The 27,177-nt window shown below is 49.4% G+C and overlaps 2 protein-coding genes across 4 annotated transcripts in view; one reads left to right on the top strand and one right to left on the bottom strand.

The window, feature by feature from the left end:
* Positions 1-12,639, top strand: part of Ttc21a (tetratricopeptide repeat domain 21A) — a 34,462-nt gene extending 21,823 nt beyond the window's left edge. For 2 of the 3 annotated variants that reach the window (XM_015489474.2, XM_048794883.1), the window contains 15 exons: positions 2,220-2,458; positions 3,571-3,643; positions 3,741-3,851; positions 4,211-4,349; positions 4,491-4,594; positions 6,905-7,093; positions 8,279-8,389; positions 8,985-9,066; positions 10,251-10,401; positions 10,630-10,791; positions 10,900-11,092; positions 11,180-11,404; positions 12,014-12,134; positions 12,299-12,366; positions 12,447-12,639. In XM_015489474.2, coding sequence (XP_015344960.1) covers positions 2,220-2,458; positions 3,571-3,643; positions 3,741-3,851; positions 4,211-4,349; positions 4,491-4,594; positions 6,905-7,093; positions 8,279-8,389; positions 8,985-9,066; positions 10,251-10,401; positions 10,630-10,791; positions 10,900-11,092; positions 11,180-11,404; positions 12,014-12,134; positions 12,299-12,366; positions 12,447-12,524 — 2,046 coding nt within the window. In that variant the 3' untranslated portion in view covers positions 12,525-12,639. Of the gene's footprint in view, positions 1-2,219; positions 2,459-3,570; positions 3,644-3,740; positions 3,852-4,210; positions 4,350-4,490; positions 4,595-6,904; positions 7,094-8,278; positions 8,390-8,984; positions 9,067-10,250; positions 10,402-10,629; positions 10,792-10,899; positions 11,093-11,179; positions 11,405-12,013; positions 12,135-12,298; positions 12,367-12,446 lie in introns of those variants that run through there. The other variant, XM_048794884.1, reaches the window with a different exon arrangement.
* A 3,413-nt stretch (positions 12,640-16,052) lies between these two features.
* Csrnp1 (cysteine and serine rich nuclear protein 1) overlaps positions 16,053-27,177 on the bottom strand; it is a 12,557-nt gene continuing 1,432 nt past the window's right edge. Inside the window, exons 2-5 of the mRNA XM_015489467.2 lie at positions 20,872-21,098; positions 19,000-19,259; positions 18,235-18,549; positions 16,053-18,140 (exon numbers count right to left, since the gene is read on the bottom strand). Of these exons, the coding sequence (XP_015344953.1) occupies positions 17,160-18,140; positions 18,235-18,549; positions 19,000-19,259; positions 20,872-21,061 (1,746 nt within the window). The 5' untranslated portion in view covers positions 21,062-21,098 and the 3' untranslated portion in view covers positions 16,053-17,159. The remainder of the gene's footprint in view (positions 18,141-18,234; positions 18,550-18,999; positions 19,260-20,871; positions 21,099-27,177) is intronic.

Below are 27,177 nucleotides of genomic sequence, written 5' to 3'. Positions count from 1 at the left end.
AAGAATTAAAAGTAGAGGAGTTTGGGGGTGGTCACAAGAATAATCATTAATTTAGTCACTCATTCAGCTGACAGTGTGTCCAGTGGCACTGACAGAAAGACAAGCCACCCAGGCCCTTGTCTTTCCAATTCTCAGGGGCGGGTGGGGCGGGTGGGGTTGGGGGTCATGGCCAGGGAGAGACTGGAGATGCCTCCATTACTTGAACCTTGATAAACTGGGGTTGTGCACAGTCCTCGGGGAGAAGCTGGGACATTCCTGGAAGAACCCAGTTCTAGCCCCTGCAAGAGGGAACGATAGATCAGACAGGCAACAGCCAACACAGGCATCATTGTATTCCTATAGAAGGCAGAACAAGCTGGACGTGGAGTCACCTGCCTGTAATATCCCAGAGGCTGAGGCAGGAGGATCAGAAGTTCAAAGCCAGCCTCAGCAACTTAGCGAGACCCTGTCTCAAAATAAAAGAATAAAAAGGGCTGGGGATGTTGCTCAGTGGTTATTGCCCCTAGGTTCAATTCCTGATACCAAAAAAAAAAAAAAAAAATGGAACTGGAAAAGCAGCAAAGATGTAATAAGAGACAAAAGAGACAAGTTCTTTTAGGGAAGATGTGAACCAGCAAATTGGGCTCTTTATGTTAGAGAAATTATAGCAAAATCAAGACAAAGAAATGTCTTCAGAGTAACACCCTAAGGAAGTGGCGGAATCAAAGGTTCACGGTGTGAGTGGAGCTTCCTGTGAGCATCTAGGCAGAGAGCAGTTCACCCCTGTGAAAAAAGAAGTTCCCCTCAGACTCTTAGCCATTCTAGATTCAGGAAAACAATAAGACAACATTAATAAATGCATGGAAAGGTGTCCCTCAGGATGTCTTTCGTGTATAAATGCAATAAAGGACACTAGAAAATGGAATAACTCAAGCAATGTAGTGTTAGCTACATGTTTCTGAAAAATCTACTTGTAGATATAATCAAACCAATCAAAATATGAAATAAAATGAAATTTTATTTTATTTTATGATCGGGGAAAATTTTTGAGGTATAATAGGATAAAAATTCAATCCAATTAAACATAGAACTAAACTAAATAAATCTAATTACACTTAAACAACAGGTAATTTTGACACTAATCCAGTATAATGGCTAAATTCTTGACATAAAAGCTATTAAAATAGCAATAGTTTCACTATGACATCACATGAAAAGGTTCAGGGAGAGAGGGTAGGAAGGGAAGGTAGGGAATAATAGGAGCATACAAATTTCCTTTTTTAGATGTACTGGGAATTGAACCCAGGGATGCTCTGTCACTGAGCCACACACCCCAACCCTTTTTATTTTGTAACTTTGAAACAGGGTCTCACCAAGTTGCCCAGACTGGCCTCAAACTTGCGATCCTCCTGCCTCAGCCTCTCAAGTCTCAAAGTAAAAAAAATAAATAAGACTCAGGATGTGGCTCAGTAGTACAGCACCCCTGGTTTCTATCCTCAGTACTCCCCCCCCAAAAAAAGTGGAAACAAAATAAATTGACAAAAAGCCCAAGAACATATATCTATGACAATGAAATGAAGTAAATATACCTACAAAATAAAAAAGAGATTTCGTAGTGGGGTTTAAGCAAGCAAGCAGTGGAAGCCACTCCAAAAACTAAAATGAATTAAAAGGGAAAAGATGGTACAAACATACAGGCTAACAGAAAGCAGAGCTTGAGACGTAAATGTCTGGGAAGGTTGAATTCCAAGCAAAAAGCACCAAAAATGGGCAGAGAGAAAGTAACTCAGTTGACCTTTATGTGCTGATTACCAGAACATTCAAATATCCTTGGCCAAGAGCAAGAAAATACAACAAACCATGCCCATAGTTCTCACATAGGAGGGAATTGGAACTTGATTTTGAGGTAACAGGCAGGTTTTTACAGTTAGGAGTTCCTGTACTCGCAAGCTAAGCAGGCTCCTCTCTCACCATCTCACCAAGAACAGTGGCCATGGACCTTCGGAGGTCTCTCTCCTCCTGCCTCCAAAGCTGCTCCAAGGGTATCTGCTCCTTGACTTTCCAGTAGCAGGTCTGCTCCTGGCTGAACCCAGCTCAGACTCATGTTTCATTCCTCTCCCAGGACAAGAATGGGAATGGTGATTGCTTTAAGTTTCCCAGAAGATTTCAAGTGTTGTCAGGCCACCTGTAGTGGATGACACCAAATGGAGGCTCTGTCTATTTTGGTTCCCATGTTTTAGCATGAGGCCACCAAAGTCATGCAAGATGCCATTAATGAATTCAGTGGTACATCAGAGGAGATCCGCATCACCATTGCCAACGTGGACTTGGCCCTAAGCAAGGGCAATGTGGACATGGCATTGAGTATGCTGAGGAACGTCACGCCCAAGCAGCCCTGCTACATGGAAGCCAAGGAGAAGATGGCCAGCATCTACCTGCATATCCGCAAAGACATCCGCCTCTACATTGGATGCTACCGGTGAGTCCCAGCAGCAGCATAGTGACAGATTCTCCTCTGATGGTATCTCGGGGTGTTTCCTTCAACCTGGATCTCCAGAGTGTGTTCTTGGAGTGCATTGGCCAAAATATGGAATTTCCCTCAGGTCAGTAAGCCCTGACTGTGGATGAGTTCTAGGACACAGAACTGATAGGCCCTTAGCCCTGCTTGCCTCCCCACCCCCTGCACCCTTGCATGGTTCACATTCTGGTGGGAAACTGTGGGCCTGGATGCTAGAGCAGACACAGAAGGAACCATGGGATACTTCCTCCCTGACCCCTGGTTCTGCCTGTCCCTGAGAATATATACAGTGACTTGGATGTGACTAGTGTGGAGTGGTTGAGGATGGAGAGCCCCAAACCTCTGTCTCTTTATGACTTGATGGCAGGACCTCAGAGGTACCTTCCTTCCCAGTACTTTTCTTCAGAAAAAAAAAAAAAATTACTCTAGGCAATTTCAGGAGTGTGGGGTGGGTGGTGGGTGAGAGGAATGCTGAGGGGTTGGAGGGAGACATCCAGCAGTCGGGGGTTCGTGTACCCCCAAGCTAAGCAGGCTCCTTTCTCACCATCCCAGCAGTGGGAAATGAATCAACAAGAGGCTGTCTGGTCAGATGAGAGTCTTATTTTATTTACTTATTTATTTTGGCGGTGCTGGGGATCAAACCCAGAGCCTTGTGCCTGTAAGGAAAGCACTCTACCAACTGAGCTACCTCCCCAGCCCCAGATGAGAGTTTTAGAAAGAGCATTGTGGGGCTGGAGATGTAGTTCAGTGGTAGAGTGCTTTGCCAAGCATGTGCTAGGCCCTGGGTTCTATCCCCAGCACAGAGAGAGAGACAGACAGACCACAGGCACACAAAGATAGAGACAGAGAGAGATTGGGAGACAGAAAGGAGAGAGAGACAAGACTAAAAACTTCTACAAGGCAAGGAGAGCCTGACTAAGGTAGCTAGCGCAGTGCCTCGTGCACAGGTGGATTCTCAGTAACTATTGGCTGATGAATGAGCATCAGCCGGAATCAGCAGCAAAGAATAGGAGATGGCTTCAGGACTGTGAGGGATGCACAGACCTGAGAGAAGCTTTTGGTTATTCCTGCAGGGAACTCTGTGAACATCTGCCCGGCCCCCGCACCAGCCTGCTTCTTGGTGATGCTTTCATGAATATTCAGGAAGTGAGTGAGGGACCCCACAGCCTTGCCAAATAGCCCCCCAGTCTCACTTCTCCAGTTGGAGAGAAGAGATAAGACTCCCGGTTACTTCCCCCACCAGCCTGAAAAGGCCCTAGAGGTCTATGACGAGGCCTATAGGAAGAACCCGCACGACGCCTCCCTGGTCAGCAGGATTGGGCAAGCTTATGTGAAGACCCACCAGTATGCCAAGGTCAGACTGGTCTGGGGTGGCGCAGGATGGGCCTCCCAACAGCGAGGGGAGGGGAGGATGCATGAGTGGAGGGCTCTGGATTGGAGGAGGATGGTTGAGCCCCCATCCCAGCTCCCTGCTCCCACAGTGTCCCTTTGGGATAAGATACATAAGGGGAGATGTCAGTGACACCCACCACAGCCCATGCCTGCTCCAGCTGAGGCCTGAGCCCTGTGCCAGCTGGGAGGCCCTTTGCCTCTTAGGCTTCTGCATTCTGGAGGGGCACACGAATGGGATGTGGTGGCCACCAAGCGGTATGTAGTGTCAGGCACTCCAGTGCAGAATGAGGCCTGAGGCCTTCATTTCCTGTTTGCTCTAAGGCAATTAATTATTATGAGGCTGCCCAGAAGATTAGTGGGCAGGACTTTCTGTGCTGTGATCTGGCTGAACTGCTCATGAAGCTAAAGAAGTTCAACAAAGCAGAAAAAGTTTTGAAACAGGCACTGGGACGTGACTTTGGTGAGGCGGCATTCTAACCCACCCTAAATATGTGGAGCAGGCATACTGCCCCCTGGTCCTTCCCCACATTGCCTGGGCTTCCAACCACCAATCCAGCTTCCCACGGACCGCTGAGCACTCATTTGAGTTTTCTTTTCACAGCCAAAGACTTCCCATCCATGATGAATGATGTTAAGTGCTTGCTTCTGCTGGCAAAAGTTTACAAGAACTATAAAAAAGAAGATGTGGTAGATACTTTGAACAAGGTAATTAACCCTGAACACTCAAGCTCTTTCTCTGCCATTTCCCAATAGTTGCTACAGAAGGAGGAAGGATAGGGCTGCAGATCTGGGAGGCCTCAGACCTCTTTCTCAAGAGAGGCTGGGCTTCACCTCTGACCTTCACCTTCCATTTATTTCCCCAGTGATCATGCTCTGGGCTGGGCTAGGGAAGGCCAAAGGTAAGGTGGTAACTGTTTCCAAGAATAATGGCAATTTTTAACTTTTTTTCACATTTTTAATTTGTGTGCTATAGCTGTGCATAATGATGGGATTTTTATTACATATTCATACATGTACACATTATATCATATATTTTATTACATATTCATACACGTACACAACATATCCTATATGTTGGAGTATTGACCCTACATTTTCTTCTAGAAGAAAATTAAATTATAATATAATTTAGCCAATATCACTCCTTAGGATTTCCCCCCCTCCCTTCCCATCTCCTACCCTTTGGTCCCTTTCCTTTACTGGTCTCTCTGATTTCCATGAGCTCTGACCCCACCTTTCTTTTCCTTTTTATTCTCTAGCTTCTGCATAGGAGAGAAAACATACAACTGTTGACCTTCTGAGTTTTACTTATTTCACTTCACCTAATGGTCTCTAGTTCCACCCATTGTCCTGCAAATGATATAATTTTATTTTTCTTTATGACTGAATAAAACTCCATTATGTATATATACCACATTCTCTTTATCCATTTATCCATTGATGGACACCTAGTCTGTTGCAATAGTTCAGCTATTTTGAATTGTGCTGCTATAAACATGGGTCTGCATGTGTCACTGTAGTAAGATGACTTTAATTCTTCAGGATAAATACCGAGGAGTGGGATAGCTGAGTCATATGGTGATTCCATGCCTAGTCTTTTTGGGACCCTCCATACTGATTTCCTTAATGGTTGTACTAATTTAAAATCCCTCCAGCAGTGTAAAAGTGTTCCATTTTCTCCACATCTTCTCCAGCATTTATTATTATTTGTATTTTTGATGACCGCCATTCTGACTGATGTGTGATGAAATCTCAGTGTAGTTTTGATTTTCATTTCCCTAATTGCTAATGATATTGAATGTTTTTTCATGTATTTGATGGTCATTTGTATTTCTTCTTTTGAGAATCATCTGTTTAATTCATTTGCCCATTTATTAATTGGATTGATTTTTGGTGTAAAGTTTTTTTGAGTTATTTTTATATTCTAAATATTAATCTTCTGTCAGAGGGTAACTAGCAAAGATTTTCTCCCATCTTGTAAGTTCCCTCTTCACATTCCTGATTGTTTTCCTTTGCTGTGCAGAAGCTTTTTAATTTGATGCCATTCCCATTTATTAACTCTTGGCATTATTTCCTGAGTTTTAGGGGTGATATTGAGAAAGTTATTGCCTGGGCCTATATGTTGGAGTATTGACCCTATGTTTTCTTTTAGAAGTTGAATAGTTTCTGGTCTAATTTCAAGGTCTTTCCTCCATTTGGAGTTGATTTTTGTGCTAGATAAGAGATAAGGGTCTAGTTTTATTCTTCTACATATGGATAACCAGTTTTCCCTGCACCATTTGTTTAAAAGACTGCTTTTTCTCCAATGTGTTTTTGACACCTCTGTCAAGGATCAGATAGCTGCAGATGTGTGGATTTGTCTGTGTGTCTTCTATTCTGTACCATTGGTCTATGTGTCTGTTTTTGTACCAGTACCATGCAGTTTTTGTTACTATAGCTCTGTAGTCAGGTATTGTGATACCTCCAGCATTGCTTTTTTTGGCTTAGAATTGCTTTGATTATTCTGCATTTTTTATTTTAGGACTGGTTTTTGTAGTTCTGTGAAGAATGTCATTGGTATTTTGATGGAGATTACATTGAATATTAGATTGCTTTTGGTAATATGGCCATTTTAACAATATTAATTAATTCTGCCTATCCATGAACATAGGAAGTCTTTCCATCTTCTAAGGTCTTCTTCAATTTTTTCTTTAGTGCTGTACCATTTTATTATGGGTCTTCCACTTCCTTGGTAAGGCTTATTCCTAGTTTTTTCTTTTTCTTTCTTTCTTTCTTTCTTTTTGGAATTGTTTTCTTGATTTCTTTGTCAGCAGATTCATTATTATAGGAAAGCTATTTATTTTTGTATGTTTATTTTGTAACCTGCTACTTTGCTGAATTTATTAGCTCTAACAGTCTAAGCATATTTGAGATGCCCTACCTAACATTGCTAGCTCTGAAATAAGGACTTGGGACTTTCTGTGAACTGGCACACTGGGGCTCTGAGTTTCTGATCCTGACTATTGGTTTCCCAAGGCCTTGGACCTCCAGTCTCGGATACTGAAGCGGATTCCACTGGAGCAACCAGAAATGATCCCCTCCCAGAAGCAAATGGCAGCCTTCATCTGTATCCAGTTTGGGGAGCACTACTTGGCAGAGAAGGAATATGCCAAGGCAGTGCGTTCTTATAAGGATGCCCTCTCCTACTCACCCATTGACAATAAAGTGAGTGGCCCCAAAACAAGACCTTGCTTCTTCTGTCAGGGCAGCATGCCATGCTGAGATCATTGACCAGGTGCAGAGGCTGGTTTCTTCTCTGAAGAGCTGCCGTGCAAAGGGAGTGAGAGCCCAGCCAGCCACAGCCTCTGGGATGAGGCAACTGCTCCAGTCAACCTGGGCCCTCCCCAGCTGCAACTCTTGGAGCAAAGCTGGACTGGGGAAGCTATTACTAAAAGTCATGTTAGAGTGACATTTTCCAGCCTCTGTTGGAGACAGGGAGATGATGAGAGTTGTGGATGCCAGTGTTGCTTGGGCATGAAGCCCAGGCTAAACTTCCAATTGGTTTTAGGGTCATGAGAGGGTTTAGTTCTAGATGAAGTCACAGTGGCTGGAGTTCACACTAAGAATAGATACAAACCAGGTATAGTGCATGACTACAATACCTGCAACTCAGAAGGCTGAGGCAGGAGGATCATAAGTGTGAGACCAGCCTGAGCAACTTAGCAAGGTCCTAAGCAATTTAGCAAGACCCGTCTCAAAATAAAAAAATAAGACTAGGGATGTAGCTCAGTGGTAGAACACCCCTGGTTCCATCCCCAGTATCAAAAAAAAAAAAAAAAGAAAGAAAGAAAAGAAATAAAGAAAAGAAAAAAGCTAAGAATAGATACAGAGCTTAGTAAGAGATCCATTCATTCAGTTAATATTCGCTCAGTTAACAGGTACCTAATATATGCCAGGTGCTGTCCTAGGCTTGGAGAAGGTGGATCAAGATGTGGTCACTACCCACAGATTACTGTCAGGAAATGGGAACAGATGATGAGACAGCTGTAATATGCACCTGCATGTGGATGCAGACACTATGGGGATGCAGAGGAAGGGTACCTAGGGCACAGAGGGCTCCCCAGATGCATGAGTTTGGAGCTGAAGCTGACAGATGAGTAGCCAGGCCCCAACTCTTACAGTGTAGTGAGTAAAACCAATGCCATGGCTGGAGTGCTGGATGGGAGAAGGAGAGGGCCAGAGACATCACCCCAGAGGATTTGGGACATGCTCAGAAGACAGAGCTGATAGAAAGGGTGGGGGAAAGAGCTTTCAAAGACGACCTCAGGGTTTCCCACAGTGTTCCTTGTTATTTTATATATATATAAAATATATATAGTATACAGTTTATTGTACCCAACCTTGTTGCAGGTACTGTTGGAGCTGGCACACCTCTACCTGCTCCAGGGACACCTGGACCTGTGTGAGCAGCACTGCACCACCCTCCTGCAGACGGAGAAGACCCAGGAGAGCGCCTCTGTGGTAGGAGGCCCTGGGGACCCTTCCCCACCCTCCCAGGGACCCTGCGAGGAGATGTGGGTGGCTGTTTCCTTGCTCCATAAGCTCAGATGCCTCTCTGGCCCACCTCTGAGGGGCTTTGGGGCAAGAGAAAACTCGTGCTGCACTCTACCTTTCCATGGGAGAGTGGGGCTGGCCGGCAGGGGGCAGCAGCCTCCTAGCCAGTCTAAGGGGAAGGGGTGAGGCTCTCTCAAGGCCAGGAAACCACACCCTCTGTAGGTGAAGGCAAGGGTGGGACAGAGTCTGGGGGCTTCAGGAAGTGTGTGGAATAGCTCTCCCAGTTCTGCCTCTCTCCTCCCTATCACCTGGACCTCCTCCAGAACCCCAGGGGCAGAGGCCAAACCCCTGCAGAGCAGAGGAAGGAACCTTCTGCAATCCTCACCTTCCGGTCCGGGCCTGAGGGCTGTAGGCAGTGGCTGCTTCTCCCAGGGCCTAAGAGGCTGCCTTGGAAGTCTCTCTCTACCTTCCCTCCTTACCACTCCCAACATTCCCCAATATCCCTGCCTCCCCCCATAGAGCTGCTCTCAGGAATTTCAGAGCCTTGAATGTTTTCTGATAGATGATGGCTGACCTGATGTTTAGAAAACAGAAATATGAAGAGGCCATCAATCTATACCAACAAGTCCTGGAGAAAGCGCCAGGTAATCCCTTCCACTGAGAAAGCCTGCATCAGTTCCCACCTAGCAAGTGCTGCCCTCCCAAACAGGGCGGCTGCTCCCCTCCTTCCTGCCCAGGCAGAGGAAGCCCCTTCCTCTCTGATTGTTCCCAGAGAGGCAGGAAACTGATAAAGACCCAGTGGAACGTGCCGGCCCTTCCCGAGTCCAAGGGGCCAGTTCCTGGTCCCAGGCACTTGGCACTGAACCCAGGACAGCCTGTCTATCCCCAAATCACAGCCATTGGTGTTCAACACAGTCCCTTTCTGAGTTCACAACCACTTAGTGGGGACTAAAAATCCTCCCATTCCCACTCACTACAACATAAAATCCCCTTCTCTCTGGAGAAGGGCCCAAACCTGAGGTGTAAGCCAGACTCTGAGCAGGCCCAGCAAGTCCAAGTGGACAGGAGTCTGAATCCTGGTCCAACACTTACTAGCATGTAACTTTTTGCAAATTACCTCTCTGTGCTCAGTGTCCTCATCTATAAAATAAGGACAATAAGAGTACTGACTATATCCTGTAGGTAATATATGGGTAAATATAGTGTCAGGTACAATAGTTAGCTGCTGTGTATGTGTGTGTGTGTGTGTGTGTGTGTGTGTGTGTGTTACTGGAGATTGAACCCAGGGGCACTATACCACTGAGCTACTCCCCTTGCCTTTTTTATTTTTATTTTAAGACAGGGTCTTGCCAAGTTACCCAGGTTAGCCTCAAACCTGCAATCCTTCTGCCTTAGCCTCTCCATTAGCTGGGATTACAGGTATGCACCACTGTACCTGATTTTTATTACACTATTTATTTATTTATTTTAGTACTGAGGATTGAACCCAGGAACACTTTACCAGAGGTATATCCACAAGGTCTCACTAAATAGCTAAGGGTCTCACTAAATTGCCGCGGCTGGCCTCAAACTTGTTATCCTCCTGCCTCAGCCTCCTGAGTCACTGGGATTACAGGTGTACACCACCACACCCAGCTATATTTTATTACCATTATTAAGCATAATTATTATTATTATTCACTCAACACTGTAAACCAGATGGGCAGTGTCTACTGGCTCCTCTTAAATGCCCTGCACCTCAGCCTGCTCGCCCTCCCAGGCCAAAGCACTCCTGCCTGATACAGCTGTTGGCCACCACAGCCTAGAATTTTCTGCTCTCTTATTTTAGACAATTTTTCGGTATTGAATAAATTAATTGATCTGCTACGAAGAAGTGGCAAACTTGAAGAGGCACCTGCCTTCTTTGAATCATCCAAGAAGATATCCAGTCGGGTACCTTTGGAACCAGGGTTCAACTACTGCAAAGGCATCTACTCTTGGTTAGTTGGTGGGGCGTGTTGAGGTGGGGCTGTATGCTAGAGACCTTCCCTGTATGCTAGCAGACACCAGAGATCTTGCTCAGTTTCAGGGGAGCAGGAATTCAGCCTCCAGGACAGAGAGCCAGAGACACAGCCCCTGCTATGCAAGCTCTGTGGCTCCGGTGTATTAGTGCACTCTCTGGGTCTCAGTCTCCCAGATTCTCAGTTTCCCTGATTCTGCCTCTACAGGCACGTAGGGCAGCCCAACGAAGCCTTGAAGTTCCTAAACAAAGCTCGGAAGGACAGCACTTGGGGCCCGTATGCCACTTACTATATGGTGCAGATCTGTCTGAACCCAGACAACGAGCTTGTGGGTGGAGAGGCTTTTGAGAACCTGATGACTGAAAGCAAGTAAGGATGGGGGTGGGGGTGGTGGGGGCTGGGGTGAGAGGCTGGAGAAGGCGGAGGGAGCCAATGGGCTACAAGGTAGGCCGCCCGCCTGAGTCCCATTGCCTGCAGCTCCACCAACAGGAAGGAATTGGAGCAGCACGGGGTGCGCACGGCAGAGAAGCTGCTGCGCGAGTTCTACCCTCACTCTGCCTTTGACCAGACCCAGCTGAGGCTCCTACAGAGCCTTTGCCTGATGGCCACCAGGGAGAAGGCGAACGTGGAGGTGGCACTTGGTACCTTCATCGAGATGGCACAGGCGGAGGTGCGCTAGCTTGGGGGAACCAGCGGGCTGCGGGGCAGAGGACAAGGGCCAAGGTGCGCTGATGGCCACTTCCCACCCCATGTGCAGAAGGACAACACCCCTGCCCTGCTGGCCATGTCGCAAGCCTACATGTTACTGAAGCAGATTCCCAAGGCACGTACCCAGCTGAAGCGCCTGGCCAAGGTCGCTTGGTCGCTGGCCGAGGCCGAGGACCTGGAGGAGAGCTGGCTCCTGCTGGCGGACATCTACTGCCAAGGCGGCAAATACGACCTGGCCTCGGAGCTACTGCGGCGCTGCATACAGTACAACAAGGCGAGGAGGCGCTCTGAGCAGGGAGGCCGGGCGGGGAAGCAGGGGTCCAGGAACTGCAAGGAGCGCTGTGAGCCATGCCCAGGCTTCAGGGACAGAGGAGATGCTGAGAAGGAACTGGATGGGAAAAAACAGGTGGAGAGGGGCATGTGGGCAACAAACCAGGATTGGAATTAGCAACACCAGTGACAAGGCCAGGCAGGAGGTGCAGGGGGTCAGACTATTCCCAGAGGAGGAAAAAACATGAAATGAGAGAGAGAGAGAGAGAGAGAGAGAGAGAGAAGGAAGCTGTTGGTGGGGTCAAGGGGGTGCAGAAGTGCAGTCAGGGCTGGAGAGGTTTGCTGGATCCAAGCACATCACTAACCCATGGACACAGTGGTGCATGCCTGTCCCCAACTAATAATGGGACAAGAGGGCTTCTCCAGCGTTGGAGAGGCAGTGAGGAGGGCATACAGCTAACCCCTTGCAAAGCTGAGGATACCCTTGGGGTCCCTGTGCAGGCTGGAGTTAATGCAGCTCACCTCCCTCCATCGCCCCCTCCTGGTCCCACACCCACACTACACTTGGGCGCTGGTTTCCCTCCACAGAGGCGCTGACCTATTTTCCCTGCAGTCCTGCTGCAAGGCCTATGAGTATATGGGCTTCATCATGGAGAAGGAACAGTCCTACAAGGACGCAGCCACCAACTACGAGCTGGCCTGGAAGTATAGTCATCATGCCAACCCCACCATTGGTAAGGCAGCAGCCAGGATGCACATGAGCTGGTGTGGGAGGGAGGGCATCACAGGACCCCCAACCTGACCCCAGAACTCAAGGCCTGTTCCCTCGATATTGGGGGAAGGGGTCCTGGGGTCATGAGGTTGCCACCCTCTGTGTTCTCCTTGGTGTCCTGTGCAGGTTTCAAACTTGCTTTCAACTACTTGAAGGACAAGAAATTTGTGGAAGCCATTGAAGTCTGCCACAGTGTAAGCCACCGACATTGGCAGGGAGGGGTAGTGGCCAGGACCCCTGCCTGATGCTGCATACCCATTCTCTCTTGGTACAGGTACTCATGGAGCACCCCAACTACCCCAAGATCAGAGAGGAGATTTTGGGGAAAGCCCAAGGGTCGCTGAGGATCTAGCTGTGGTCGGAGGGACTCTGGGCCAATGGAAACCGTAAACCTTGAGCAGTTTCCTGGAGGGGGTGGGAAGTGGGTTATTGGAGAAGAAATTCAGAAAATAACATATTCTTCCCTATTTCTATTATGAATGTGGTTTATTTGGAATCATGTCTCAATGGACCTGAAAGGCAACCCAAAGCTTTACCTTTTTTTTTTTTTTTTTGTACTAGAGATTGAACCCAGAGGTAATTAACCACTGAGTCACATCCTTTGTCCTTATTTTTTATTTTGAGACAGGGTCTCACAGAGCTTCACTAAGTTGCTGAGGCTGGCTTTGAACTTGTGATCCTCCTTCCTCAGCCTCCCAAGCCACTGGGATTACAGGCATGCGCCAAGACATCCAACTCAAAGCTTTTCATTTTTAAGGTCCAAAGAGTAATTTTGCTATAGGGAAGAAAGACATCGATTGGCTTAGCTTTTGTTCACTGGGCACTTTATAATAGGCCCTACTTTAATACTAGACTCTTGAGAGGGCAGATATCCACTCCCTCACCGCATTTTTTGTAATGGGGATGGAATTCAGAAGCACTTTACCATTGAGCTACATCACCAACCCTTTTCAATTTTTGAGACAGGGTCTTGCTAAGTTGCTGAGACTGACCTGGAACTTATGATCCTCCTGCCTCAGCCTCCTGAGTTACTGGGATTACAGGCATGCACCACTGTGTCCAGCTCCTGTAGCTATTTTTAAATGCCTCCCCACTTCTGTCTGGTTCCCAGCATCCTGGAGCTAAAGAAGCACTGTTCCTCCCTGTCATGCTACCCAGTGAGTCTCCACCGGGAATGGGCCCAGGATACTCTGGGCAATGGACCCAGACAGGAGACTCAGGTACAGAAGTCCTCCTCCAGAGTTGAAACCTGGGTGAGAGGGTCTGCAGGTCTGCAAGGGCTATTGTCCCACCCTGTCACATGCATTCTGTCCCTACCCCCTCCCCAAGTCTTCAGCAAGCATCTGCTGATCCTCACCAATTTGGGACAAATCTGATTATTCTTGCCTGAAATAGGAAAATACATTCCAAGAAAAAAAATAATACCCACTTTAGCATTTGTAAAAGATGTTGCCATCTAATGCATCCCCCAGGAACCCTTTTAATGCCCAAGAGGGCAAATGCAGTGGCCCCTATTCAGATGAATAATGGAATTGTAACTAGCAAGAGGGTGACGGAGGTCACCTTTGCTGGGCTCCCGATACCACTCTTCCTGTTTTTCAGGATGGCAATAATGGGACAGTCCAGCCTCAGGGGAAGGAACTCTGAACTGGAATTCAGGAGGCCTAAGGTCTCCCATGTGACCTCCCCAAACCCCTCCCCTCTCTGGTTCTCAGTGTCCCCCTTTAGTGCAAGAAATTAGACTAGATGTTTCCAAAATCTTAGTACAACTCTCTGCCAATGATGTATGTAGCCAATATTGAAGTTTAATGAATGAATGTATTTATTTCTGTAGTGCTGGGATGGAACCCAGGGCCTCACTCATGATAGGCAAGTGGTCTAGCACTGAGCTACACACCAGCCCTCAGTTTAATAACTATGTGTTTATATAACAGAAGAGTCACTAGCACAATGAACTCAAGAATTCATGAAAATTGTTGCATAGGATGGGTCTAACTATTAAGCATATCGATATATTTTGTTTTAGAAAAATATAAAGGGTTTATTTAGTGAAATGAAAGTAATGCTCCAGACACGTGGAGTAGACCACCTCTAAGAGAGGAAAACAGCCCATATAATTGATTTAAAGAAACATCCAGGAAGCAGAGGGGTAGAATTTTCAAGAGAAGTTGTCTAATGACTAAGGTTGGGAACAGTGAGCAGATAAGGGTCCCTTTTAGGAAAGTGTCAGTTGTCCTTGATGGCTGTCAAACCTTCTTTTTCTAATGTAGTACTGATCACGTGCAGGACCTCTTGGTGAGTTGGTGCTCTGGAATGCCCTCTCCGGGTTACTGCCATCTTTCCTTTAGGAAAACCCTCCTGTCCCTTTTCCTGTGCCTGCTTTACAACCCAGTTTTGTTGGGACAAGTTTGAGAGGCAGGTCTGTCTGGAGAATTATTTATGAAAGGAGTGTGCATTAACCATACTTTTTTGTGGCTATAAAACACAAGTTATCTTCATTTATCTCAAAAATAAACAAATAAAAAAACCTCAAGATCTAACACTGTGGCCCTAGAAGGGAATGGGCAAGCCTCAGTCCAGCATGAGTTGAATCTGTGGAGCAGGAGCGTTTAGGGGCTTCTAGGCAGGAGATGCTGAGGGCTGCCACCAGAACCCTGGATAGTCAGAAATGCTTCAGAGCCCATGGAAAGACCAGGATTTAGGATCATGCATGCTGAAGCAATCTGCAAAAGCATCTGCAGACAACACTGAAGGGTGAGGAAGCAGAACAACTGAATGTACCATGGTGCTGTATCCTGGGAAGCCTAAGGGCTGGGCTGTCTCTGGCTAAACTGGTTACAAGGACATGCTGCCCCACGACAGGCCAGACTCCAAGCCACGATTCTTCTAATGGCCATTATTATGTGGTCATGCCCATGCATGTCCAGAAGAGACAGACACCCAAGGGATGATGGGACTGGCAAAAAAAGAGGGGAACATATAAAGACAAAAACATAAAAACAAAATGAAATTGCAAACACAGGCTTGCATGCTGCAGGCACTCCTCCAAGTGTTTTGCATATATGAACTTAACAAGCTAATGAAAGGAGCAATGTTATTTGCACAGTACTGAGGACACCCAGGTACAGAGCACCTAATTTGCATAAGTCACCTCACTAGGTAATAGAAAAGCTGGGATTCAAACCTGTCGTATTGGGTCATGCTCATGAGTGCACCCAGCGCAGACCAAGAGGCAGAGGGTTAGACCACAAAAAGGGTCTTTTGGTGGGTCCCCCTCCCAGCACCTGTACAAATCATTACCATCTGTAAGGGAGAGGGTGAAATGCCTCCAAAGGCTCCCTGGGGCAGGGTGCAGCCTGCTCCTTTGGCCCACAGCCTACTTCAGCTGCTGGGGACAGGTCAGACAGGTCTGGTTGGTGCAGATGGATGAAGCTCTGCAGCTTCTGGTGCCACAGCTGCTGAGCCCATCTCCAGGCCAGGCCTCCACCAGCCACATTTCAATGCCTGTTCCAACCTGGTGGTGGGTGACTTAACCTTCTGGGCCAGGCCCTAGCTCAGTGCTTTCACTTACCCAAAGTAGACAGCCCCATTCCAGAAGAGTATCCTGCTGCTGCTCCCCACTGCTACCCCAAATGACCACTGGGGAGGAGTGGGTTAATTCAAAAGGAAAAGTGCACCATCTGCCCAGCCAGCCTCTCAGCTGGCTTCCTGCCTCCAAGCCCGACTGTCCTGCCTGGAAGGAGGCCCAGTGTGCTATGTGCACCCCACCTACCCAACACGGCCCCAATGTCCACACTGCCCTCCAAGGCCACCCACTCCCTCTCCACTGCCTCCTGGAGGTATACCCCAGCTCCCCATCCCAATAATGCAGACCACACTGTTAAAAATAGAGCCTCTTTATTGGTACCTGTCAGCTCAGGTACAATGTGTTCCCACAGCACAGGCTGGCAAGGCTGCCTAGGCAAAGGGGCAGGCCCAGAGCCTAGCTTTCTTGGCACAGACACACAGAGAAATGAATAAATTATAGTTCTGACACTGAGGGACAATATAAAAGTTAATGTAAAATTCAAAATTCATAATTCAACATCAGCAAACAAAGGGCATAAAAGCCCTAAGGAGCCACCCCTTAGCAACTGGCCTTGGGGTACATGGTGGGCTGGGATGGAGTGCAGTGCCCCAAAGCCCTGCAGGGTGGTGTTCATACCAAGGCAAGTCCTTTGCCCTTTCCGGGCATCTAGTCTCCCCCTCCTACATTACGGGCTGGGAACAGAGGGGAGAAAGTCGATCGGAGGGCAGGAAGCAAAGGGGCTGGGTAGGGCAGGCATAAGGGGGTTTTGGTCACAGCTGGCCAGCCCAGCACCTGCTTACACAGCCATCCCAAACCAGGCAACTAACAGGAGATCACAGGGCTTGCATCCACACCTGGTATACACCAAAGCCCAGGCAGGACAGGATGCAGGACAAAAGGGACCCTGCCCCCAGCACTACCTACCAGCCAAAGAGGCACAGCTAAAGCTGCTTCAGTCTCCAAATAAATTATGGAAATAAATTACAGTCTTCACAGTCCAGAGGATCTAGCCACCCCATAGGTCTAGGGCTCAGAGTGGCGTGAGAAGCCTGAAGAGGCTGATTAGCCCCGTTCCACTGTCCTTGGGCTAAGGAATATCATACAGAGACTGAAAAGAGGTCTGCGAAGCTCCAGGAGAGCCATGTCTTCTCTTCCTGGCACACGCTGTGGAGGTGGAAGAGCACTGTGTGGGTGTGGGGGGCCAGGCCGCTGAAAGGGGGAAGCCCCTCCCCCTCTCTTCAGCATACAAAAGTTAATAAATAAATAAATTCAGAGTGTTTCGTGGAAACCAGGAGTGCCCACATACCTGTGGCTGAGCCAGCCAATAGGAAACTTGTTACATACAGACCTTGGGGAGCCCCCAAATCACCAAAAAGCAGCAACAGGGCTCTTGGGGCAGGGGAAAGGTACCCTAGTACCTCAAACCTGCACAGGCTCTACCAGAGAGGCCGGGGCAGTGTCCTCAAACTGGCTGTCGATGAAGGGGGCCAAGGCGTCAGCAACTGGTTCAGACAAGCCCATGAGGGACTCCAAGAAGCAAGTGCTGCCATCCCCCGGTGGAGAGAGGCCAGGCAAGGGGCCGTGGGATGCCTCGAGGTTGTCCAGGCTGCCAGGCGCCTTCTGGGAGGTATAGTGAGGCCCCAGACTGTAATCTGGCAGAGACTGGAGTAGCTCGAAGGAGTCGCAGGAAGACAGGCTGAGGTCCACTGAGTTGCTCTGGTGAATGTCCACACTGGGCGGCACCGAGGTGCCAGGGAGGCTACTTTCTCTCAACCCTTCAAAGCCACCATTTAGGAAGCAGCTAGCATCCAGGTTGGCATTCTCATCCAGGATACCCGGCACAAAGCTAGTGCCAGAGTAGTTGTGGGTCCAGCTGGCCAGGCCACCAGGGTCACCAGTAAAGATGTCAGTTGGGTAAAAGCAGCTGAGGTTGTCCAGGTTCCCCACACCCCCTTCCTCTTCCTCCTCCTCCCCACCAAGGTCAGAGTCACTGAAACTCAGGATCCGCGCCAGGCTGTCATCATCCATGCTTGGCTGGAAGCCAGGACCAGGCAGGCCTGGATGGGTGGGGTGGTCTGGGGCCTCACTAGCACCTGATGAGGAAGATGTCGTGGAAGAATCGGTCATGTCACTGCTGCAGCTATTGTCTCCCAGCTCACTGCTTGCTGGGGGGTTGGCCAACGGGAAAGAGGACACCATGTCCTGCTCGCCAGGGTTGGCTGGGCTGCCCTGTGCAGGGGCCTCCAGCTCTCCAAGGCTCTCAGCCCCCTGCTCCAGCTGCAGGCGTGTGAGCGTGTGGATGAAATGGGTCTGCACACGCGCCTGATTAAATTCCACACGGCCGTTGGGGTTCTCACAGCCCTCCTTACAGCAGCCACAGGGGAACCCTGTGTGGTCCATCTGCAAAGAAAGTGGAGGCACAAGTGAGAATTCTGTGGAGTGCAAGAACCCCCAGGCTCAACCTCCCCAGCCCAGCCCTATCCAGCAACCATACCTGGCACTTGATACCCGCCAAGCTGCAGCTGCAGGTCTCAGGGTCACAGACCCTATCGCAGCGACAGCCACAGTCCTCACGGGATTGGCGCAGCGCCTTCAGTTCCCGCTTCTCCTCGCGGTCGATCCTTCGCACACCCGAAGCCCGCAGCAGAGCACGCCGCCGCCGAGCTGGGTGGGGTTGTAGGAAGTTCACTTCTTCCAACCGGCCGCCTGCCACAGCCACTGCCAAGTCTTCTTCCACAGAGGCATCATTGATGGCATCCACTGTAAGTGGCAGGCCTGCCTCCCCCTCAGGTACTCCAGAGGCCGAAAGCTGCATCCATGGGAGAGGAAATGTGAGAGGCACGAACACTTAACAAACGTTGAATGAACATTTAACAAATGCCCAAAGCGCTTACTGTGTGCTAGGCACTGTGGGTATGGTGTTGAGAACAAGCAAGAACACTGCCCTTAGGGCATCTTGCAGAGATGTCCTACCAATCCCCAGATCAGGGACAAAATTCCCTCTCCTATTACACATACACCACCACCACTCCCCAACAACATAAACTCCACATCCTCCTCCCTGTTAAGGTCAGACACCAGGCCCTCAGTCCACCTGGACCCGCCATCCTTTCCCTGTGTCTGCAGATAATCTGGTCTGATTAGGCCAATCACAGAGCCCATAGACCTATTTGCCCACATAGGACATGCAAACTGGCACCCAGCGCTAGGATTCCAGGAGCAGCTGGAGTGCACGGGCCATGAGGACAGGTCTCCCTACCTTCCAACGCAGCATCTCCAGCTTCTCCTCTTTCAAACGCTGGCGCAGTTTCTCACGCTGGGCCCGGGCTTGTTCCTGTGTAAACTCACACAAGGAGAAGTGGCGGCAGGCGCTGTGGCGAGGGGCCATGCCCAGAGTACAGCCACCACGGCTGGGCACACTGGTGAAGCCCTGGCACCGTGGGAAGTAGAAGACAGTGATGCCAGTGAAGGCGACACGGCATGGGCGCTCCCGAGGAGCCCGCTTCAAAATGGACCGAGCTGGAAGACAGGCAGGGAAGGGGCGGGGATTAGTTCACTGAAGTGCAGTATCACCTCGAGGAAGAGTGCAAAGAACTGTCTCTCCCCACGCATCCCCTCTCTCCCTCCTTAAAAAAAAAAAGAGGACCTGAATTTAGGAGCCAGCCTGGCTGGGATTGGAGCTGGTAAAACTGAACAAACATCCATGTCAACATTGGCTCGAAGTCATTTACCAGTCCAAGTGACAGTATTCATAGGGTTGAATGTCTTTCCATTACTATCAGTCATCTACCTGTCCCTTTTACAATTTTATATTGATTTGTAGGAACTCTTTATGTATGAAATTGGAGATAATGATCATCTATTCAACCTCTCTGTGCAAATATTTTAGTCATCCCTTTGGTATGGCACTTCATGTAATTTTGTTGTTGTTGTTTTGGCAGTGCAGGGATTGAATAACCCAGACTTGTGCGTGCTAGGCAGGTGCTCTACCACTAAAACTACAGCCCCAGTCCACACAAACCAATTTTTTAAGGTTTATGTAGTCAAAAATACATATTGATTTTTTTTAATATTTATTTATTTTTTTTTTAGTTATTGGCAGACACAACATCTTTGTTTGTATGTGGTGCTGAGGATCGAACCCGGGCTGTACGCATGCCAGGCGAGCTCGCTACCGCTTGAGCCACATCCCCAGCCCCACATATTGATTTTTTTCCTTCAAAGTGTCTGTTTTGCAACAGGCTTAGAAAGTCCTTCCCTTTTTAAGTTACTGATTGTATATTGATCCCTAAGCTACATATTGATACATTCAATACATATATTGGTCTATTATTTTCATAAACCAAATATTGGCAATTCCATATTTCAAGCTAATACATTAATTTTAAAAGACTTTGTACTGTTAGAGACTATGTGCTAAAAATCACAGTGTACAGTGCACACACACACACACACACGCAGCATATATCTGTGCTATTAAAATTTCATGAGGCGGTGATTAGGAAAAAAATTGTCTTAAAAGATTCCTTGGAGGTAGAAGGAGCAATAGTGAAAAACAAGCTTGAGAAACAATGCTCTAAGATAATCAGTTAGAAAGCTGGATTCGTTTTTGTTTTTTTAATTCAGTGCCAGGGACTGAACCCAGAGCTTGTGCACAGTAGGCAAATGTTCTTACCACTGAGCTACATCCCCAGTCCTCTTTATCAATTTGGAATCAGAATTACACAACTTGGAAAATAACCTGGAAAAAACCCTCTTGCAGTGTGTTCAGGCAAAGGCAAACAGCATTTTGACAAGAGAGGGACTGGCCTGACAGGCCCTGCGGCAGAGATGTGTGGGGTGTGGAACTCCAGCAGCTGGGTTTGTAGGAAGGGCAGGCAGGGTGCATGCTGGAGAAACGAACCTGGAACAGAAGGGAGGGGCTCAGTGGGAAGGCCCCCAGGGCCACTCCAAGGAGCTGCATCCTGGATGTCACTACTCCCAAGGTCAAAGGTGAATCAAGCTAGCCCCTGAAGTGGATGCCATAGGAAGCCAAGTGAGGGAGCTACAGCCCTGGAAACCTGACCTCCCAATTCACCTTTCAGGAAGGAAGAAAAAGTAGAGTGGGGTTCCCAGGGAAGAGAGGACTCACGGGTAAAACTTTGGGAGCCACAGAAGTCCCTTTCAGGTAGGGGCATCTGACCCCAGGGGCTCTCTTCATCTGAGACCGAAGAGCTTGGGGAGCAGGAACGAGAGACGCAGTCAGAGGAGGTGGAGGAGCAGAACGAGGAGGAGTCCTCCTCCAGCTGGTCAAACTTCCTCTTCTTCAGCAGCCCAGTCATGGTTGCAGAGGTGCTCTAGGGGCTGGCGACACGTGGCCTGGAATGGGAATGAGAAAGTTAAGTGTCAGGCAGGTGGTAACAGCAAGCCCTGGCAGAGGGTTCCAGAAGGCAGGCTCTCAGACACGATCACTATTCCTCCTATTGCTGCTCCAAGTGTCCCAGAGCTAGGTCTTGGCCCTCCTGTCCAAGCCAGAAGCTCTAGGTACAGGAGCAGTCTCCAGGAGGCCCCCCTACCCCCAGCACAAGACACAGCACTTCTTCCTCCAAACAAATCCATATCCTGATGCCTTTGAACTCCCACAACCTTTGCTCAAAGCCTTCTGGGGAAACCGCCTGGCATCTTCCCCACCACCTTCTACAACCCACCTACACACAACATCCACACCAGCAAGGGCAACCAGCAGACAGACCAACAGATGGACTGATGGACTTCGGCTGTACCATTCCTGGACAGGAGTCACGGGGGCTGACTCATTGCAGGGGTGACTCATGGGGGCTCCCGTCTGTGCACCTTTGTGTGTGAAACCCAGCCACACGCCACAGCCCACAGGGCCCTCAGAAGGTGGTACTGCTTCCTCTTCTCCAGCACACCCCCACTCCTACCAGCCTGCACACAGGCAGCCCCAGGCCCTCCTTCCAGGGTCAGGCACTCTGGGAAAAGCTGGCTTTGATGGCCCCCATTCCCACGCGGAGGACTTTCCTGAGCCCCTCCCTTCCAGTGATGGAACTTCTCAGACTTTCCCTCAGAAACCCCCATCCCGCAGGAGAGAAGTCCCCTGCCTGCAGGCTTAATGTGACAGGGAACCTTCATTTGATCTTAAACTCCACCTATGTCTTGCCTTCTACTCCAATATTTTAAACTGTCTGAATGAACCTCCCATGGAAACTACTATTCCCCTTTAGCTTCTGAGGTGCGGCACCCCAGGACACACTGTGCTTCCCCACTGAGACCTCAACCCTCGGTGGAATGCAACCAGAGACGCCACAGCCAGCCTGGCCTCAGAAGTGGAGAGGGCTGGGGCTCTCTGCCCTAAATGCCAAGTGTAGCCCCTCTGCCTGAGGAACCCCCAGAGGGTTCAATTCCAGGGCTGCTCACGGCTACCTTGTATCTGTGGCCAGGTCCTATGGCACTCAGGGCTGGGTCCCCAGGAGGCGGCCAGGAGGAAGGGGAAACAAAGCTGAGGCCCTAGGGCTAGGGAACCCCACCCCCACAGCCATCACAGGAAACGAAAGAACAGGAAAAACCAACCAGAAAGCTGTCTTGGTCTCTTCTACTCAGGTGTCCTTTCCAAACACCACTTTCCTTATCCCAAGCCTCTCCCGAGTCCCTGAACCTAGGGAATGTGCTGTGAACCAATTAACTGGATAAAATCCATCCCAGGGACAGCCTCTGTCAAGCAGGCATGAGAGAAGCAAGAAAATTTCTCTCCCTGGCTAGCCCCCCACCCTGGGCCTGGGGGAAGAGGATACACAGGTGTTTCCGGGGGTAGTTTCTTAGGCTTGGCACCCCCCTTCCCAGGGTCAAACCACAAACAAAAACAACCCAGCTCCCAGCTGACCTGCAGGCTCTCTCAGGAGATGGGGGAACTCATAATCCAGAGCCAGGCACACACATGCACACACACAGAGACCACAGATATTCAGACACAGAAGCACACACATGAACAAACAGCACCCACACCTCCTGCCCCTGTGGGGAGACACCATCCTTTCCCCCAAATTCCAGGTGCCATCTATAGGGTGCTGAATGCCTCCTTAATCACGTGCCTGGTCTGAGGACGGCGTCCCCCTCCTCACCACCACCAATTGCCCACTCTCTATGCCTGGCCTTCCCCAGGAAACATACAATTCCACAGGCCCCAAATTGAACCCTGGTCTCTGTCCCCCACCCCCAACACCATCTGTTCCTCTTCCTGTGTTCCCTATCTTAGTAACAGCACTGCCACCCACCCAGTTGCTCAAGCCAGAAACCTGCAGCCATCCTCAACTCCTTCCTCCCTCTCCCTTCATCTACGTCCAGGCCCTGGGTCCTGAAGTTCACATACACATTCACGTACTCCACACAAAGTCAGGCACAGACTCAGTAGGCATCCTGGAGGCCACCCAGCATTGTATTAAAAACCCTGGCTCCAGAACCAGACTGCCTGCCTTTGAACCCTACCTTGGATATTAATTGGCTGGGTAATCCTGGACAAGTTCCTTAACATTTCTGGGCCTCCGACTCTTTTGTCTTAAAACCTCATAGGGTTAGAAGGTTTACAGGAATCGATACAAGTCATGTTCTTGGACAATGATAAGTGTTTCAGTAAATGTGTGGAAAAAAGAATGAGCTCCTGGATACACACAACACAGATGAATCTCAGATATTACACTGAGACGAAGAAACCAGAAACAAAATCCTGATCATGAAGTTCAAGAAAAGGCAAAACTCATCAGTGATTACACAAGTCAGAATAGTGGTTCCAGGGGGAGGGAGGGGCACACACTGGGGAGAGTCATGAGGGGATTTCCTGTGAGGTCTAGAAATGTTCTCTGTTGTGCTCTGGTTGGTAGTGATAGGGGTGCCTAAAAACTAAAAATTCATCTAGCTGTACATGTGGAATGTGTACACTGCATGCATTCTATGTAGGTCACCATCAATTTTAAAAAGTCTGGGCTGAGGGTGTAGCTCAGCTGTACAGCACTTGCCTAGGATGCTCAAGCCTTGGGTTCAATTCCTAGCACTTAAAATAAATAAAGTTTATTACCCTTATCACCTCCCAGTCCCCATTACTACTACATATGTCCCCTGCTTCTGCTCCTGCTCTCTCCACCAACCATTACTCTGCAGCCAGAATGACCCTGTAAAACCAAAGATCCACCTGCCATTCCATTGCATAGCACCACTCTGTCTGTAGCTCCCCCTGGGGAAGCTTGACCTTAGGATCAGTTAAGAGGCTGAAGCAGAGCTGGCCACTGCTTGGCCTCCAGCCTCATCCTGCAGTCTCCCTATGGCTCTTCTCTGTACTCCAGCTGAACCTGCATTTCCCCTACCGACCATACCCTTGCCCATCTCCCGGCCTTTGCACAAACTGGAACAACCCAACCTCATTCTCTTTCAGAAGTTATCTCCAAAGGGACCTCCAGAGTCCCCTACTCTTTCCTCCTGCCTCTCTAAGTCATGCTGTAGACCAAATATTTGTGTCCTACCAAAATTCCTGTGTTGGAAGTCAAATCCCAAGTGATGGTGCTTAAAGGCCTTTGGGAGATAAGGTCATGAATGGAAATAATGCCTTTATAAGAAACACAGAGATGACCTCTTTCTCTACCATGTGAGGACACAGTAAGACACAGTGCATCTGCATATCAGAAAAGGAACCCTCCTCATCAGATTGACACCCTGAACTTGCACCTACCCACTTTCAGAAACAGAAGAAGTAACTTCTTTTGTCTAAGCCACCCAGCCTATGCCATTTTTGTTATAGAAGTCCAAACTGACCAAGATAGCTCCCATGGTATCAGGAATCGACCTAGAAACAGATTATAAGTACACAAATTTTCAATGTGACCTTTGGCTCCTGGCAGTTAATTTAGGAGAGGGCCACATGTTCCTCCTCTGGCCAGTGCCAGAGGATTCAAGCAAGAATGACACTTAAAGGTGGCCCTAAAGACTGAAGAGGGAAGGTCTAACTGCAGGTGGTGCCAACACAGGCATAACAGGAGGCCCCCTGTTCCCCAAGAGTAAACAGATGAAGAGATGTCAAGGAAGCAGCTCAGGCCAGATACCAGGGCTCTGCCATCAGGAATGTCCATAGAAGGATTTAAGGTGAGGGGGTTCTAGCCTCCAAGGCTGCAGATAGGAAAAGAGTCATAGGGAGGTTACAATCACACTGCAGGCAAGAGTGATGAGCCCCTTGCAGGATCTGCAGACCTGGAATGAAATGAGAATCATCTCCTCCCTGATATTCCCTTGGGGAGGTGGGGAAGAGCTCCTGGATCTCAGTTCCTCCGTCCCACCTGGGGATTCAGAAGCTGAGAGGCAGAGGCAGGAGATGAGATGGAAAGACTGAGCCACAAACAAGGAGAAGCCAAGTCAGAAAAAGGAATGAAAGATAGTGAAAGAGTCCAAGAAAAGTGTCAGACAGTGAGTCAGAGGGTGGGGGAGGGGCCCTCTGCAGCTCCCCAGGAATCAAGATCCTGACCGTGGCACTGTTCCCAGGGTGAGCACAACCCCCTCCTGGGGTCCTGGAGGAAGGAAAAGAAATTCCCAGGGAGCTGGCTCAGACAGAAATACCACACCCCCAAGGAGCCCCGGGAGACAGGCCCTGAATCAAAGAGAACCAGGCTTCTTCCGGGATCTGACTGGGCCCTGAGAATCAGGCAGCCCTCCAGCCACCACACACAGGCACTGGCAGCCTAGGAGAATGTCTCCCAAGCCTACAGGCCACAACTACACACTCAGGTTGCACTATGTGAATCCAAGGAAGGCCACCTCACTCTTGGCACCAAGCAACCCAGGGCTGTTTGGGGAAGGACATTTCAAGACCTCTAAAAAGTCCCATCAACTCCTCTGTCCACCTCAGCAGTCCCATCAGTGCCCCAGCTCCGAGCCAGAGCTGGTATTAGGGAGGGGGCACCTTTAGTCGCCTCCAAACCCCTCCAGGAATCTGAAGAATGTGTCCTTTAACCTCAGAACTGAAGGCCTTGGCCAGCTACCCCCACCCCCAAACACCTGGGGTCACATGACCCCAACCCCCAAGAATTACTTCCTAGGACAGGGGAAAAGCACCTAAGAGCACCTCTGGTCCCTAGTGAAACAAACTGCCTGGACAGCCCAGAGACAGCAGACAGGAAGCATGGGCACACCCCTCCCCCACCCATCCCTCTGAAAGTCATCTGGGGGAGGGGACAGTTCCTAGGCCTAGCCTCTAGGGCTTGGCACTGGGTAGGTGCCAAACGTTCGCTGGCTACTTAAGGCACTTGCTTCTGCAGGAGGGAATTACACCTGACAGTGACAGCTTCCTCCACCTAAGCCAAGGCCTCCTTAACTCCATTCATTCATTCATTCATTCATTCATTCATTCATTCCACAAATATTTACTGAGCTCCCATAATGAGTCAAGTACTGGGGTAGGTGTTTGGTCATACAGGGGGCAAGATTTACAACAAATGTTGTCCTCTAGAAGTGTGAGCTGGAGGATGGGGACAATCAGTGTGGGGTGATGGAATGGAGAGGGTGAAAGGGCCATGCAGGGAAAGAATCACAGGGAAAAGAGGGGGTGAAGGCAAATTTCTCTGGAAAATGGATGTAGGGAGAGTTCTTCAAGAGAGTGGGTATAGTATGGGTGAGGATCTGGAGCAGGAACAGCCAAAAAGGTGAGTGGAGGAGGGGCAGCTTAAGAGACAGCAGAGCCAGGGCTACAGGGCAGGCTTTAGCCTGAGGGCACAGGAAGCCACTGAAGGGTTTAAGTAGGGAGTGACAATACCAGATTTGCATTCTTAAAAGATGGCTCAGCAACGGGACTAGAGGGGGTGTGACCTGTTGGACAGAGAAGCCAGGGCCAGGTGAGGTGACAGTACAAGAACAGAGGAGAAAGGGGGGTGGGCCTGATGACTTTGGGATGCGGAGATATAAGAGGGCAGGGCTATGGAGGATTTGGGGGCGTGGGGTGATGAGTTACGCTTCAGAGGACTGTGTGACTTCTGAGTGGAGGTGTTGGGTGGGCAGTGAGAGAGCTGGGGAGGACGCTCTGGTGTCAGGAATGTGGGCTATGGCTGTGTGACTGTGCCGGGAACAGGAGTGACTAAGTGTATGGCTGTTGCTGTGGTGTGGGCATCTCAACAGTGCGTGACGGGGAAAAGGCCCCCGGGGAGGGGAAACTGAGGACGGAGAGGAAGTACGTGCAGAGGAGGGAGTAGAAGTGCGTGGGAGAGGACCTACGTGTGCCCGCGGGTGGCCGGTTTAGCTGCGCCCCGTGACTCACGGCGGTGGCCTCTGAGTGTGAGGGTGACTGACAAACAGGTGAGCGTACGACACAATCCCTCCTCCTCCCTCCCGGGGTCCGTGACTCACCAAGCCTCACTCCTCGCTCATCCCTCCACTCCCTCCCTGACCCCCGCCTGCCGGGATCACCCGG

This window comes from Marmota marmota, unplaced genomic scaffold (assembly GCF_001458135.2).
Source record: "Marmota marmota marmota unplaced genomic scaffold, marMar, whole genome shotgun sequence".
NCBI classification, from domain to species: domain Eukaryota; kingdom Metazoa; phylum Chordata; class Mammalia; order Rodentia; family Sciuridae; genus Marmota; species Marmota marmota.
The sequence above is the reverse complement of the archived record's forward strand: the minus strand, read 5'-3'. Positions and strand labels throughout refer to the sequence as shown.